The 16,488-nt window shown below is 40.0% G+C and overlaps 1 protein-coding gene across 2 annotated transcripts in view; it reads left to right on the top strand.

Moving 5' to 3' along the window:
- sema3c (sema domain, immunoglobulin domain (Ig), short basic domain, secreted, (semaphorin) 3C) overlaps positions 1-16,488 on the top strand; it is a 171,232-nt gene that overhangs the window by 141,353 nt on the left and 13,391 nt on the right. For both annotated transcript variants that reach the window (XM_060842840.1, XM_060842839.1), the window contains exons 15-16: positions 7,635-7,792; positions 10,608-10,675. In XM_060842840.1, coding sequence (XP_060698823.1) covers positions 7,635-7,792; positions 10,608-10,675 — 226 coding nt within the window. The remainder of the gene's footprint in view (positions 1-7,634; positions 7,793-10,607; positions 10,676-16,488) is intronic.

Raw genomic sequence — 16,488 nt, 5'->3', positions numbered from 1 at the left:
AGTTTGGCTCGTGCTGGCTATTGGGTCCTTTGTTCTAGTGAGTTGTTGTCTGAGTGTGGAAGTTGGCTTGTGTGCTGTTATTAGTCCTAAGGGTCGCAGTAGTCTGGCTGTCAGTTCTGAGATGCTCCTGACGTATGGTAGTGTGGCTAGTCCTTTTGGTTGTGGCATGTCCTTGTTCCGTGGTCTATCTCTTAGGCATCTGGTGGCATGCAAGGACTGCACAAAACACTATATAGGACAAACAGGAAGACAGCTAACAATCCGCATCCATGAACATCAGCTAGCCACAAAACGACACGACCAGCTATCCCTAGTAGCCATACACTCAGACAACCAGGAACATGAATTTGACTGGGAAAACACTACCATCATAGGACAAGCCAGACAGAGAACAGCCAGGGAATTCTTAGAGGCATGGCATTCATCCACAAACTCCATTAACAGGCACATAGACCTGGAACCCATATACAAACCACTACAGCTGAAACTGACACCCGGAAACGGCAAGAACATCCATCAACAGACACATCGACCTGGACCCCACATACAAACTACTACAGCTGAAACTGACACCCAGAAGCGGCAAGAACAAACCACTATAAATACCAGAAGAAACATCAAAGCAGCGCTTCACAAGAAGCTCCAATAGCACTGATGATGTTCCCTAGCCAGGGAACGAAATGTTTGCAGCAAAAACTTCCAGCTCGGCGAACAGAACCACAACAACAGACACCCGAGCTACAAATCTTCAACCAGACTTTAATGTCATGACAGTTTTAAATGAAATAGTTTCTCAGTTCTACAGCTCAGTTGTAGTGAGTATTTAGATGAGAGCAAAGTGATTTCATTTTGCATTGGCAGAAGGACTCCAATATAATTAAAAAGAGAAGTGGTTGATCTAACTATATTAAACACTGACAAGCAGTGCAAGGAAATGTTGAACAGGTTACTATATGCAATATGATTGCAAACTGCATGAGGATAAAAACTATCAGGAAATATTTATAGATTATTCCATTGTTCCAAACTTCATTCCTAAATATTTTATGCAGTCTTGAGAGCTCTTTGTTAAATTGTTAAAAACTATAAGTAAATGCTGGTAAACATAATTTTGCAGATGTGTCAAACCAATACGCATAGTGGATAACCAATCATAAATACCTTCAGTCAACTGAAGAAACAATGTTGTTTCGTAAAACAATGGTGGATCAAGTAGAATCTGACACAGACTCCTCCAAAATCAGGAGTCATTCAGAATGAAAACCATGTTTAAAATGTACCCAGCTGTCCAGTATACTACTGCAATGTTATACTTCTCATTCTGAAGAAATCAGATGGCATGGAACATAAACAAATCCTTGGAAACTTTAAAAGAAAGCAATGTGTTGAGATGTAATTTTCAACAAAATATTTTAGGGTAATAGTATCAATTCATTTTGAAGTATAATTTGTAGCACTATGATGTAAATGGTTACAGAGTTTTTAACACATATAAGATGATAAAGTAACAGTAAATATAACTTATTAACTTAACAGTTCCCAATAAGAAAATGAAAATGCTAATGTATTTATGAACTGGTTTTATTCTTACCATAGTTCAGTTACTGATATTTCAAAACAATTTAAATTTTAAGTTACTTAGTGTCAATGATAGGAAAGATAATGGAACTCTTATTCAAAGATGCATTAATATAACATCTAGAAACTGAAATATAATTACAGTGAGCACCATTTCCAAATAGCAAATCAAGCTTATTGAATTATTTGAAGTAACAGAAATAAATGTGGTAATTTGGTACACTTAACATATTTGAATTGCCAAATGCTCCTTCAGTCAGGTACCATAGAAAAACTCATGACTGAGGTTAAGACATATGATTGGGAGCTATGTAATTTTATTATCAGTGGGTATGCACGAGGTTTTCAGTCATGGAAAAATGTCATGATTTGGAGATGCCGGTGTTGGACTGGGGTGTACAAAGTTAAAAATCACACAACACCTGGTTATAGTCCAACAGGTTTATTTGGAAACACGAGCTTTCGGGGCACTGCTCCTTTATCAGGTGGTTGTGGAGTATAAGATCATAAGACACAGAATTTATAGCAAATTTATAGCAAATGCTATAAATTCTGTGTCTGACAATTTTATACTCCACAACCACCTGATGAAGGAGCAATGCCCCGAAAGCTAGTGCTTCCAAATAAACCTGTTGGACTATAACCTGGTGTTGCATGATTTTTAACATGGGCAGCTGGTTCCACCCATCCAACTTCCAGACTTAGCTTCACCACAACTGACATGTCTATTCTATGTGCGCACCCCTTTTAGATTAGCATTCTCCATACACTAATTGCTCAATTACAGCAATATCAACATGGCTTCTGGTATTGGATGATAGGTCCGTGGGGTTTGTCAATCAAAACAAGGTGAGCAGGTGATAACAATTCAGGGTGCTGGTGACATGGCAGGGAAATATGTCAAAAAGTACTGAAACCTCACAGCTTCGCTTCCAGCTGCTTCTGTGAAAGATTTTGTGCACAGCACCTTGACTGAAAGGTTGCTTTTGCAACTTTGAAGTTTTGATTATCTGGAGCTCTGATTAAAGCTAATGGAATGTTGGCCCTGACTTCAAGAAGTTGAAGTATAAGAGTCAGAAAGTTCTATGGCAACTAGGTGCTAGTGAAACCACATATAGAGAGTACTATGAGCAGATTTCGTCCCCTTATTTAAGGCAAGATATCATTTCATTGGAAGCAGTTCAGAGATGGATCATTATGTATGGAGAGGTTATGTTATGAACAAAGATTGAACAAGAGGATTTTGGGGGAAACAATACATTTTAAAATCAAATAATAGGATAGAAAGTAAAGTGACACCTTGGAATCCTATTTCGGAAATAGCAGGTAGTGGCAAAGCTATAAGAAGTGTGTTGATTAAATCAGAAGAAATAAATAATAAGCAGGTGAATGAAACACCAGTGCTGAGGGACAGGTTACAGAGTATGACCCAAATATGAGTTCTATATATGAATATACAGAGTTTAAGGAATGAGTTACCATTAATGAGCTGCATGTACAAGTTCAAATTGTATATTGTGATATAACAGCCATAACTAAGACATGGCTGCAGGATGATCAGGATTAGAAATGAAGTATACAAAGTTAAAAAGTTTACAGATTGGACAGAGAAAATGGCAGAGGAAGTGGAGTAGCCTTTCTGATTAGAAACAAATTTACTCAGTGGCAAGGGAAGATATAATGAGGGGAAAGCATTCATTGGAGACCATTTGGATGGAACTGAGAAACAGTATAGAATCTAAAACTGTACTAGGTGTTATGTTCAGACCAGTTAGAGCAGCTCTGAAGTGCCAGATTGAATAAATGCAGAAATTAGGCAAGTGCATAACAAAGTAGACAGACAGAAGGCTGGAAGAACACAGCGAGCCAGGCAGTATCAGGAGGTAGAGAAGTCAACATGTTTGGTGTAACTCTTCAGAACCGGGTATGGGTGCAGGGGGAGCTGCAGATAAAGAGGGTGGCTGGGCAGGGTGGTGGTGGGGATTGGTGAAGACAAATAGGGCATATGACCTAGTTGGTCAATGGAAGGAATGAATCTGGTAGGTGGCAGGGAGAAGTGGAAGGAAGGGGAAGGGGCTGGAAAAGGAGTCAAGGGATGGGAAAGGAGGTTATTTGAAATTAGAGAACTCAATGTTGAGTCGTCCAGGCTGTCGGCTGCCCAGGAGGAAGATGAGGTGTTGTTCCTCTAATTTGCAGTTTGGTCCTTTGTGGCAATGGAGGAGACCAAGGATGGTCACGTCGGAAAGGGAGTTGGAAAGGGAATTAAAATGGGCGGTGACTGAGAGGTCTGGTGAGCCCTGTGGGTCCTGAATAGCGAAGGCAGAGTAGTATTAATGGGATGGTTTAACTTAATATAGGTTAGGAAAGTCAGACAATCATCTCTTAGATAGTTAAAAATCACACAACACCAGGTTATAGTCCAACAGGTTTAATTCGAAGCACACTAGCTTGGATGAAGGAACGTCGCTCCGAAAGCTAGTGTGCTTCTAATTAAACCTGTTGGACTATAACCTGCTGTTGTGTGATTTTTAACTTTGTACACCCCAATCCAACACCGGCATCTCCAAATCATCTCTTAGATAAGTAGAATTTCTTGAGTATGTATGGGACATGTTCTGGATGCCACAAGGGAATAAGCAATATTGGATTTAGTAATGACTAACAATCCAGATTTAATTAGTAACCAAATTGTGCATGAACATTTGTCAAACAGTGATCATAGAGTTTGAAAGTGAAACACATGAAAAAGGCTACTAGAGTTTTAGATTTATATAAGGCTGACTTTAACAATATGAGACAGAGACTGTCCACAGTAACTGGGAAAATCTGCTAATGGGTAAAACAACTGAAGAACAATGGAGGGTATTTAAAGAAACATTTTACAAAAAACAAGACCAGGGAAAGAGTTCACTTCACAAATAAATAGCTATGGACAACGAAGGAGATAAGAGACAGAATAAAACTGAAAAAAAGGACCTTAAAATGCCAAAAATAAAACAAGCAAAGATCCTGAAAATGGGACTAAGACAGTGGACAGAGGAATGTCTTTGGATATAGTTAATATGGACTTCCAGAACACACATGATAAAGTCCCACATAAGACATTGTTAACTAAGGTAGAAGCTGAGGGTTTCAGGGCAAGTTACTGCCATGGCTGAGAAATTGGTTGAGTTTCAAGTGACAGAAAGTCGGGATAATGAGGAGGTACTCTATTTGGCAGGATGTGATCAGTGGTGTCCCACAAGGATCTGTGATAGGGTCTCAATTATTCATTGTATTTATTAATGACTTAGATAATGGTCATAGAAAGTCATATATCCAAAAAGCACCAAAAGCTGATGCTGTAAATCAAAGACAAAACAGAAATTGTTGGAAAAGCTCAGTAGGTCTGGCACGTTCTGTGGAGAGAAATCAGAGTTAACATTTCGGGTCGAGTGACAATTCCTCAGTCATATGTACATATTTGCTGCTGGTACAAAGTTAGTTGACATTGTAGGCAGTGCAGATGAAGTATAAATTTTCAAAGGCATACTGGTAGATTAAATGAATGAGCCAAACTGTGGAAGATAGTGTAAAATGTAAGCATGTGTAAGGTTATCCAGTTTGGTCTGAAAAAAGATAGATCAGGTTACTTTCCAGATGATATGAAGTTAAATACAGGGGATGTTCAAAAGTGCTTGGAGCTCAGATGAACAGACCTTTAAAATGACACAAACAGGTACAGCAAATAATCAAGAAAGCTAACGGAATGCTGACCTTTTATATCTGGAGGACTGGAGTACAAGGATGGCCAACAGCTATACAAAATTCTGGTTAGATCCCACTTGGAGTGCAGTTGAGCAGATCTGGGCACCACACCTTAGGAAGGATATAATGGGGTTACTATGAGGAGACATTTTACAAATTAAGCCTGTTTTCTCCATAGTTTAGAGAGTTAAGAGGTGATCTGATCAAAGTTTTCAAGATATTAAGAGGGATAGAGAGAGTAGATAAAAACAAACTATTTCCAAATTTGGATATTCTAGAATTAGGGGCAAGCTCTGAGAATTAACGGCAGACTGTCAGTAGAGATGTTAAGAAGCATTTCTACATGCAAAGAGTGGTAGATGTTTGGAACTCTCTTCACAAATGGAAGTGGATGCTAGATCAGTTGTAAAGTTTAAAACTGCAATAGATAATTTCTTGTTAGGCAAAGGTAGTAAGTGATATGGGTCAAAAGAAGGTAAATAGAGTCAGGCCATAGATCAGCCATGATTTTATTAACTAGTGAAGGAGACTCAAGGGGCTGAATGGCATACTCCCATTCCTATTTAATTTGTTGGATTTGAGAGGTAAGTTACTCATTACCCTCTTAGCTGCTCTTATAGTGACTGTTTTTTTTTGCTGATCCAATTCTATTTCCAGTCAAAGATAACCCCCAGGATGTTAATGGTATGGATACAGTGATGGTATTGCCATTCATTGTCAATGGGAGATTGTTGGATTCACTATTATTGGAGATGTTTATTGCTAGGACTTGTGTAGCGTGAATGTTATTTGCTACTTGTCAGCCCAAACCTAGATACTGTTCAGGTCTTATTAAATGTGAACGTGGGCTGTTTAAGCATCAGGAGTTGCAAATGATGCTGAATATGTGCACTCATCAGTGAATATCCCCAATTCATTTTTCATTATAAAGTGAGTAGGACTGTGAACGGCATTTTTTTTTCTTCTTCAGTTAGCTTCTGAGGTCAGCCATCATGAATTGAGGATGAGTGGTATGGCAGTGTCCTGAGTGGGTGTGACTGGGTGTGGGGTACAGTGGGAGTGGCGGGGGGAATAAGTTGTTATAGAAGCAGCATAAGGTATATGAGGTAGCATGGTGTGTGAGGAGCATGGTGAGAAGGAAGGACTAAAGAGGTTACCATCTTCTAAAAAAGCTGTGACAAAATCTCAAAAAGCTAAGGTGGATGATCTAATCAGTTTGCCCCATCATTTGCCCACAACTATGATCTGCTTTCTGTATTGGCTGGTTTGACTCAATTCTACCTAATCACTCCACAGCAAAACTTGATCTAATGTTGGCATTAGACTGAGTTGATTCTTTTGAGAAGGGAAGTTTACTGATTTGAGCTCCCCACCCTCAAAGCAAAAGCCCAACATGGATTGTCTAAATCAGAATTGAAAAGCAGAGAGTTTATGTTTATGGTTAGACTACATAGTTGGAATTCTGTACATCATTCATGTCTGAATTTTATAAACAGGATAAGAAAGTACTGGAGTGCAAAAGACTTGCCAGAATGACAATAGAACTGAAAGGCTGTTAGGAGAATTTGATTAAGATTATGCTGTTTTCTTTGGAAAGACGGACTGTTGACCTGACTAAGTTCATTAAGATTATTAAAGATCTTCACAGGGTTGATTTGTGAAATATTTAAGGTAGTTATTAATAACCTAGTGATGAAATCAGGAGAAACATCTTTACACAGAAAATGTATAAAATATAAAAGTTTGTGACCATTTGGAGTGGTTGCAGCAAATAGTATTTAACACATTTAAGGTAAAGTTGGGTTAGGCACGTGGCAAAAAAGAGTCAATGATGAAGAATGGGCGAGACCTTAGTGAAACAGTTTTAACCTGTTAGAATCAAATGTTCCTGTGCTGTAAATATTATATAATCCTTCATAAATTTTATAAATTCAGACAGAGACACCTAATTGAATACAATTAAAACTTTAATTCCTTAATGATGCTGTATCATGTCCCCTCAGTGCCCAAGCTAAAAACCATTGATACCAATGAGTAAATTTCCAAATGCTTCATTTGTACATTCCTCATAAATACAAGTCAGGAAGCTGTTACTTTCAATCTCTGCTGTCAACTAGATGCTGAGTAAAGGTCAGTGTCCTGGGCTTTAACTCCCTTAAGCTGGTCAAGTTTAAAAAAATGAGCCAACCAATTAGTACCTAATGAATGTTTTGTCATTTGTTACTGTGTCATTTGTGCTTTCCTTCATAACTAGACAGGAGAAATGTGTTCTTCTGTATTAATTACCAGTTATAATCTTTTTGTCACAGCAACAGTTATACGTGAGCTCAGATGAAGGTATTGCGCAGATTTCCTTTCATCGTTGCCATGTCTATGGTACAGCATGTGCTGACTGTTGCTTGGCCAGAGATCCTTACTGTGCTTGGGATGGAAAATCCTGCTCTAGGTTCTATCTAACTGGCAAAAGGTAAGAGAAACAACCAACTCTGAACACTGTTTTTATGTTGCCCACAGATGCCATTAATTACATATTTTATTTCAGATAGTCAGAAGTCACACAACATCAGGTTATAGCCCAAAAAGTTTATTTGAAATCGCAGGCTTTCAAGGCGCTGCTTCTTCATCTTCACCTGATGCAGGAGCAATGCTCCGAGAGCTTGCGATTTCAAAGAAACCTGTTGGACTATAACCTGGTGTTGTGTGACTTCTGACTTTGTCCAGCCCGGTCCAACACCAGAATCTCTACATCTAATATTTCCGATAGGTGACCAACAATTAAAATATGTGGAGCTGCAGTTTCTAAGGAGTGCTGATCATAGTCAGGTTCCTACTCTATTCCTTTTACTTGCCATAGCCCAGAGATAACACATTTCTGGCCCCACCCTTCAAAACTCTTCAGAAGTGCAGAGTGTATTTGATCATGGAGCCTTCCACTGCCGTGCAGGATCAGTGTTGGACTCCAAACCGTGTCCCTTTATTATCCCAGTGACCACCACACTTTGGTGTATAAATATCCCAAAGATACTTTGACAAACAATGTAAAGAAGGTACATTTATAAGATAAGTGTATGAGACGGCAGGGTGGTAGCTGAGTATGTGGAGTAGGATGAGGAGGTAAATACATGAGAGGATAAGGTGAGAGGTGGGTGAGAGGGCAGGCTGCCCAGTAGAAATGGGGTAAGGTGCAGATAAGTGAGGGGATTAAGCTTGCAAGTAAGCGAGTGAGTGATACGGTGGCAGGTGAATGGATGAGAGGGTAGGGTCAGTCACATGTCAGTGATGGAGTGGTCAGGTCATGATCTGGTAAGTTGGGTAACTTGTGGGAGAAGTGGTGTTTGCTGTGAGGTGAGAAGGAGAATTAGGAGCAGTGGGGAGCCTGAATGCCCAGGGTGTGGTTGGTCAGATATGTAGGGTGGGCAGAGAGGTTGCGTTAGGTGTTCATGAGGGGAATCATCTGAGTGATTCAGGTTTTGTTTTACAGTTAGCCAGAGGTTAAAGCAATTCCTTCTCAGTATTCTGAGGTAATTTTCAAGTACGTCAGAACCTTCAACTTGTTTGGAGGGTTACAGAAGCTGAATAATTTTTGTTTGAACTCCGGATGGTAAGTGCATTTGAACTTCCAAAGGGTCCCATTACACACCTGCTGGGGTATGTTCAACCTCCAAATACTAGAGACTGGTAGATCTGGACCTTTGATTTCCCTAGGACACTACTCAAATGTCTCCAGCTGCAAGATTTTATATGCTCTTGGCAGTGCAAGGTCACCGACAATTGCGATCTATTATGTAAAGAGCCATTTTAATACAATCATTGGAGTTTGAAGCTCTAAAGCAAACACCACTTCCCCCACAAGATACCCAACTTCCCAGACTATTGTATCAATGCCAACTTTTTGGTCAAAGAATTCTGCATTAATTCCACTGCCTTGCTCTCTCCCAATGCTATTGAAGCCATCACACTCTAATAGGAGGTAGTTTAGCTGGGTGCCCCTTGCACAAATGTCTTTGATATCAAAGCGATGGTAGTTTATGGCTTTATATTAAATGCTTTTGTTGTAACTATGGGACAATCAGGCTCTCAGTTCATTCAATCAAACAAGCAATGTGAATGTAATTGCTTAGTTTCTGCAAACCCATCTAATGATAAATGAAGCAATTTTTGCATCAATTTCTGTTTCAATAGGAACAGGCTCAATGTGTGCAGTTCAGTCATCTTAAAGTGGCAAAGATAGGAATTAATTCACAAAACAATCACTAAATATAGGATAACAGCCACATGCAAAGGCTCCATGTTTCCATTTTCTACAGTGTTTTTGAATGGGTCTTTCATCCTGATGAAAGAATGACACACTCAGCAGCCTGAGGGGAATTATTCTGTTTTTAATGAGATCTTCTGAATAGGTGCTCAATTTAGTGCCACCAAGGATAAATACAATACTGAAATACTGCATCATATACATGAGTGGTTCTTTTCACCTTTTACTGATGTTAGTAATCACTCCTTCAGACTGGTGAATGGGTACTTGTGTTCCCCATTACTCAGGTTTACAGAGCAAATGAGAATGATAAATTTTTCCAGTGAAGACAGTGGCAGTAGAGAGGTAAAAAGGCTCTTAATTGCAGGCTGAGTTCCTCTCTGACCTGCTTGGCTATTCACGGATTACACCAATCAGTTCTGTCATTAGCTGAGAAGTTCTGCAATTAGATGGAGAAAGCAAACAAATTACTCTTCACGGTTACTTCCTGTAGATGGATTAATGCCTCTGCCCAACCCAGTTTGACATTTCAAAAAAGCTCCATCTCGTTGTGAACTGGAACCTGCAGGTTTAGTCTGTCACCTGTTGCCTGGTGAGACAATGGCAGTGAGCTAAGAAAGAAGGCTGATCTCAAGATATACAAATGTTGTTTGGAGAGAATTAAATAATACCAACTTTCATTCTGAAAGTCTAGAGCACAGGATAAACACAGTTAGTTTGTCTCTCTGAATGCCACAACATTATTTTACTGAAATACATAGGGATATTTTTGGCTCCAATACTAAGTCTGTAATCTGCTGGAGAGAATCTTCTGCTTGCTGTAGAATGTTCCTGATCTTCATTCATTGATCTCAGTCATTAATTTTCATACAGATGGGTGATATGTTATCCAAATTACCGTCCATCAGGCAAGGATATAACATGCTGTATTTTATACCCACAGTTTCACCAATTGTAATGATCCCCACTGCCCATTAATGGAATCTTTGGTTATATCCTTTATAATTGTGTTTTCTTTTGGTTACAGGAGAAGCCGAAGGCAGGATGTGAGACATGGTAACCCAATGACACAGTGCCGGGGTTTTAATCTAAAAGGTGAACAGCACAATCTGTAATTAATGATGCAAGGTCTTGAGAGTCATTCCTGTGACCAATGTAGACATTGGAGAGCAATTCCAGTTGTTTACCACTAAAAACTGACCAGACTGAAATTTGGAATTACAGGAAAATTGTTTATTAAGAAGAGAAAATGTGAAAACTTGGTAATTTCTAATAACGACTTAGGGAATACACAAAAAGTTACACAATTTGATAGGTATATAATCTTTTCAGAAAAGGCAATTCAGCCCAACAAGTCCATTCCAACAGGTTCATGTTTCATGTGCACTCAACATCATCTAAACTCACCAACATATCCCAGTGCTATGTTTATTACCGTATTAACTTTATCACTTTAATTTTGCTTTAAATTCATCTCAGCTAGACATCTCCACAACACATGGTGGCAGTGAGTTCCACATTCTAGTCACTCTTTAGGGGAAAATATTTACCCTCCGTACCCCAATAGATGGATTGATACTGATTTTGTATTCATGAAGTCAAGATTAGAGTAGTGTTGGAAAAGCACAGCAGGTCAGGCAGCATCCAGGGAGCAGGAAAATCAATGTTTCGGGCAAAAGAACCCAAGTCCAGCAATAGAATTATCTTTCCTATGTCTATCCTTTGAAATGTTTTCCTACCCTAAACAGGTGTCCGAGGGCATACCAGAAGTAGCAAAAGGCAAATTTAAAAATTAAGCACCAACACGTTCTAATTCCCAATGATTCTTCAAAAGCACCTTTCAAGCTTGCAAAACTTCTACCACCTAGAAGGACAAGAAAAGCAGATGCATGGGAACACCCCACTTGAAGTGTCTGGCCAAGTCACGTATCATCCTTAATTGGAATGGGATCACTGTTCCTTCACTGTCATGGTAGGAACTTCTTAGAATTCCCTTTCCAATGGTACTATGAATGTACCAGCAACAGACGGACTGCAGTAGTTTGGTGATGTGGCTCACGGCCACCTTCCCAAGGGCAATTAAGGATGGGCCACAAACACTGACATTGCCAGCAATACCCATATCCCATGAAAAAAAAACTCATCAAACTTAAAATTTTTATGTTCTAGAGAAGAGTTCCAGCCTGTTTAATCTTACTGCTCATATTAATCTTGAATTTCTGAAGCCATTTTCATACATTTTCTTTTCACCTTCCCCAGTAATCCTATATCCTTTTTATGAACTGGAGAAGAGAGCTACTCAAAGTACTTCATGGTTCATACAACCAAGGATCATTATTATTGAACAAAGCTTCTTGCTTTTCAATTCTATCCTGCTAGAACAGAATCACAGTGTTTCGTTTGATAGTTTTATTGTCTTATGAACAAGATTACTACTTTTATTAGCTGTAGAGAGACTGAAGATCTCATTGGCGGGCAGATTCTGGAAAAATGCAAAAGTAGCATGGTTGTTGTTGTAGGTTATTTCAACTTTCCCAATATCGACTAGAACCTCCTAAGTGCAGATGGTTTGGATGGAGCCGTTTTTGTCAGGAGGGTTTCCTTACTCAGTATGTTGACAGACCGACGAGGGAAGAGGCCATTTTGGGCTTGGTGCTCGGCAACGAGCCAGGACAGGTGTCAGATCTCGCGGTGGGAGAGCACTTTGGTGACAGTGACCACAACTGCCTCACATTTAGCATAGCCTTGGAGAGTGAAAGGAGCAGTTTCCGAGGGAAGATATTCAATTGGAGAAAAGAAATTATGACGATATCAGACAGGAGTTGGGAAGTATAGCTTGGGAGTAATTGTTCCACAGAAAGGGCACAGCAGACATGAGGAAAGTATTTAAGGAGCATTTGTGGCGAGTGATGCATAAATTTGTTCCTCTGAGACAGGTAAGAAGAGGTAAGATTAAGGAACCTTGGATGGCGAGAACAAAGGAGCTTTTCGTCAAAAGGAAGAAGGCAGCTTATGTAAGGTGGAGGAAGCAAGGATCTAGCACAGCTTTAGACAATTACAGGCTTGCTAGAAAGGAGCTCAGAAATGGACTGAGGAGAGCCAGGAAGGGGCACGAAAAAGGCTTGGCAAGAAGGATTAGGGAGAACCTAAAAGCATTTTACTCATACTGAGGAATAAGAGAATGATCAGGGAGAAGGTAGGGCCGATCAGGGATAGCGGAGGGAACTTTAGCATGGAGTCTGAGCAGATAGGGGAAGCCCTAAATGAGTTTCTTGCTTCAGTTTTCACCAAGGAAAGGGAACTTGTTATAAATGAAAACTTAGAGGGGCTGGGATACAGTCTTGACCAGATCAAGATTGATGAAGTTGATGTGCTAGAAATTTTGGAAAACATTAAGATTGATAAGTCCCTAGGGCCAGACCAGATTTATCCTGGGCTGTTCCAGGAAGCGAGAAAGGAAGTTGCTAAGCCGCTGGCGAGGATATTTGCCTCCTTACTCCCCACGGGATTCATACCGGAGGATTGGAAGGAGGCGACTGTTGTTCCTCTTTTCAAGAAGGGTAATAGGGAAATCCTTGGCAATTACAGACCAGTCAGTCTTACGTCTGTGGTCAGCAAAGCTTTGAAATGAATTCTGAGGGATAGGTTTTATGACTGTTTGGCAAAACATCGTGTGATTAAAGGCAGTCAGCATGGCTTTGTGAGGGGCAGGTCATGCCTCACAAATCTTATTGAGTTCTTTGAGGAGGTGTCAAGACAGGTCGACGATGGTCAAGCAGTGAATGTTGTAGGCTCATTCATAAATCAGGAAGTATGGGATACAGGGAGATTTGGCTATCTGGATCCAGAATTGGCTGGCTGACAGAAGGCAGAGAGAGTTTTTGTAGATGGAAAGTATTCTGCCTGGAGGATAGTTTTGAGTGGGGATCCTCAGGGCTCTGTACTTAGGGCCTCTGCTCTTTGTAGTTTTTATAAATGACTTGGATGAGGAGGTTGAGGGGTGGATTAGTAAATTTGCAGATGACACAAACGTTGGGGGTGTCTTCAATAGTATTGAGGGCTACTGCAGGCTGCAGCGCGACGTAGACAGGATGCAGAGCTGGGCTGAGAAGTGGCAGATGGAGTTCAACCTGGATAAATGCGAAGCGATGCATTTTGGAAGGCCGAACTCAAATGCTGAATATAGGATTAAAGACAGGATTCTTGGCAGTGTGGAGGAACAGAGGGATCTAGGTGTGCAAGTACATAGATCCCTCAAAGTTGCCACCCAAGTGGATAGGGTTGTTAAGAAAGCATATGGTGTTTTGGCTTTCATCAACAGGGGGATAGAGTTTAAGAGCTGTGAGGTTTTGCTGCAACTCTACAAGTCCTTGGTGAAGCCACACTTAGAATATTGTGTCCAGTTCTGGTCGCTCGGCTATAGGAAAGATTCAGAGGCTTTGGAGAGGGTGCAAAGAAGGTTTACCAGGATGCTGCCTGGACTGGATGGCTTGCCTTATGAAGGAGGGTTGAATAGGCTCAGACATTTCTCTCTGGAGAGAAGGAGGAAGAGAGGAGACCTGATAGAGGTGTACAAAATAATGAGAGAAATAGACAGAGTCAATAGCCAGAGACTTTTCCCCAGGGCAGGATTGACTGGTACGAGAAGTCATAGTTTGAAGATATTAGGAGGAAGGTATAAAGGAGATGTCAAAGGTAGATTTTTTTATACAGAGAATTGTGAATGCATGGAATGCATTACCAGTGGTGGTGGTGGAAGCAGAGTCATTGGGGACATTTAAGCGACTACTGGACATGCACATGGAGAGCAGTGCGTTGATGGGTGCGTAGGTTGTTACTATATTTTACATTAGGATTAAATCTCAGCACAACATCGTGGGCCAAAGGGCCTGTTCTCTGCTGTACTTTTCTATGTTCTAGGGGGAAAAGACATGTCAGCATCATATTTGGGTATTTCAAATATTTTTTCCTGTTTTACTTCTTTAAAGTGTCATCTGTTAAAATTTATTAAAATTTCTCTATGGCATGTTGACACTGAAGAGGTTATAGCAACACTACATCCAAAATCTTGTATTGCAACCTATATCATTGGCTACAGCAGACTGTTTGTGTTCCAGGAAACTAGGATAGGCCTGAAATAATTATTGGCAATTTTAATTGACAAATGATTTTGTGCACATTTTCAGTCAAAAAAATCTGCATTAAAAAAAATCCATAGATGGCACTGAATAACCCAAAGTACTTAATATGCAACAGTGTACGTTTGAAATGTCACTGTTATAGTGTAGGAAACTTGACATCCAATTTGTGCAAAGCAAGCTTCCACAAAGAGCAATATGGTAGTGACCAGTTTGTTTTTGAATGTTGAGTGAGGAATAAATATTGCGCAAGACACAAGGACAGACTCCACATCTCATCTGTAAGACAACATGTCTAACAGTGCGGCACACCCTCATGCCGCAATGGACAATCAGCTTTGAACTTTGTATCAGTGTCCAGCAGTGGGACTTGAACAAAACTTAGACTCAGGCAAGGACATAACCAGCTGAGCTACAGTGACATTTGGAATAATACCTATCCACTTTATTGATGGTGCTGATCCAGTTAAATTGATCATATGTTCATATTCACTACCAGCAGCCATTTCTAGTTGTTTGTATTGCAGACATGATGAACTTTGATAATTTGTGAGGATAAAGTGCCCTGGCCTATAATTTCTTCAGATTTATATCTGATATATTCATCAGGTGGCATCAAACCAATGTGGTGACGTAAAGGTTGTAGCATTTTTGTCTTAAGTGAATCAGCAACATAATTACAATATATCCAAGGATACACTAAAATAGAAGCAAAATATAGTTGATGCTGGAAACTTGAAATAAAACATAAAGTGCTGGAGAAATTCCAAAGGATTTTAATGGACTCAAAACATTAGTTCTGTTTCTATGAGTACAGATACTGCCAGACCTGCTGAATATTTGCAGCATTTGCTGATCTTATACTATATTCTTAAATATTTTTGATCTTCTAAAACTATTCACTAATCTTCTCAATAGGATGTATCACTAAATGCAAGATTGGCCACCTATGTGATACTGAAATATGACTGTTCAACAATTGCAATATTTCAAGGAAGGCTCCACAAAATTTGGAGAAAATGAACTTTTCTAGTCTCTTAATTGCAAGTACTTAATTCTTTAAAATTCATTCTTAAGGCCCTGCAGTTTCTGTTTCTGTTAATGTAATGTTTCTCAAACAGCCTCAAACTTTGAATATGGCTTGGAAATCAACAAATCTACAATTATATTTCCATGTTCAAGAGAACAGCACCTGGAGACCCGGGTTCAATTCCCGACTCAGGCGACTAACTGTGTGGAGTTTGCACGTTCTCCCCGTGTCTGCGTGGGTTTCCTCCGGGTGCTCCGGTTTCCTCCCACAGTCCAAAGATGTGCGGGTCAGGTGAATTGGCCAGGATAAATTGCCCGTAGTGTTAGGTAAAAGGGGGTAAATGTAGGGGTATGGGTGGGTTGCGCTTCGGCGGGTCGGTGTGGACTTGTTGGGCCAAAGGGCCTGTTTCCACACTGTAAGTAATCTAATCTAAAAAAAAACTCTGCTAAGTCTGTTTGGGCACGTGTGCATAGTTTCCTTTTCAGGCAAATCACTCTTACGGTTTTCAATACTGCTAGGAATGCTTTCTTTCTTGCAACATTAGAAACTGGAGAAATACATAAATAACCTTTAAAATGTTTCTTGATTGACTCTTCCACAGCACCATTAGAAACTAACCCTTTGGTGGTGCACAATCTGCGAATTCTTTTTGCCAAGCCTAACTAATTCGCTCCCTGCCTTTAGAAACCTCTTAAAAACTTAATGTGGAGGTGCCGGTGTTGGACTGGGGTGGATAAAAT

This window comes from Hemiscyllium ocellatum, chromosome 23 (assembly GCF_020745735.1).
Source record: "Hemiscyllium ocellatum isolate sHemOce1 chromosome 23, sHemOce1.pat.X.cur, whole genome shotgun sequence".
Classification (NCBI taxonomy): Eukaryota; Metazoa; Chordata; class Chondrichthyes; order Orectolobiformes; family Hemiscylliidae; genus Hemiscyllium; species Hemiscyllium ocellatum.
This window is presented reverse-complemented; position numbering and strand designations above follow the sequence as displayed.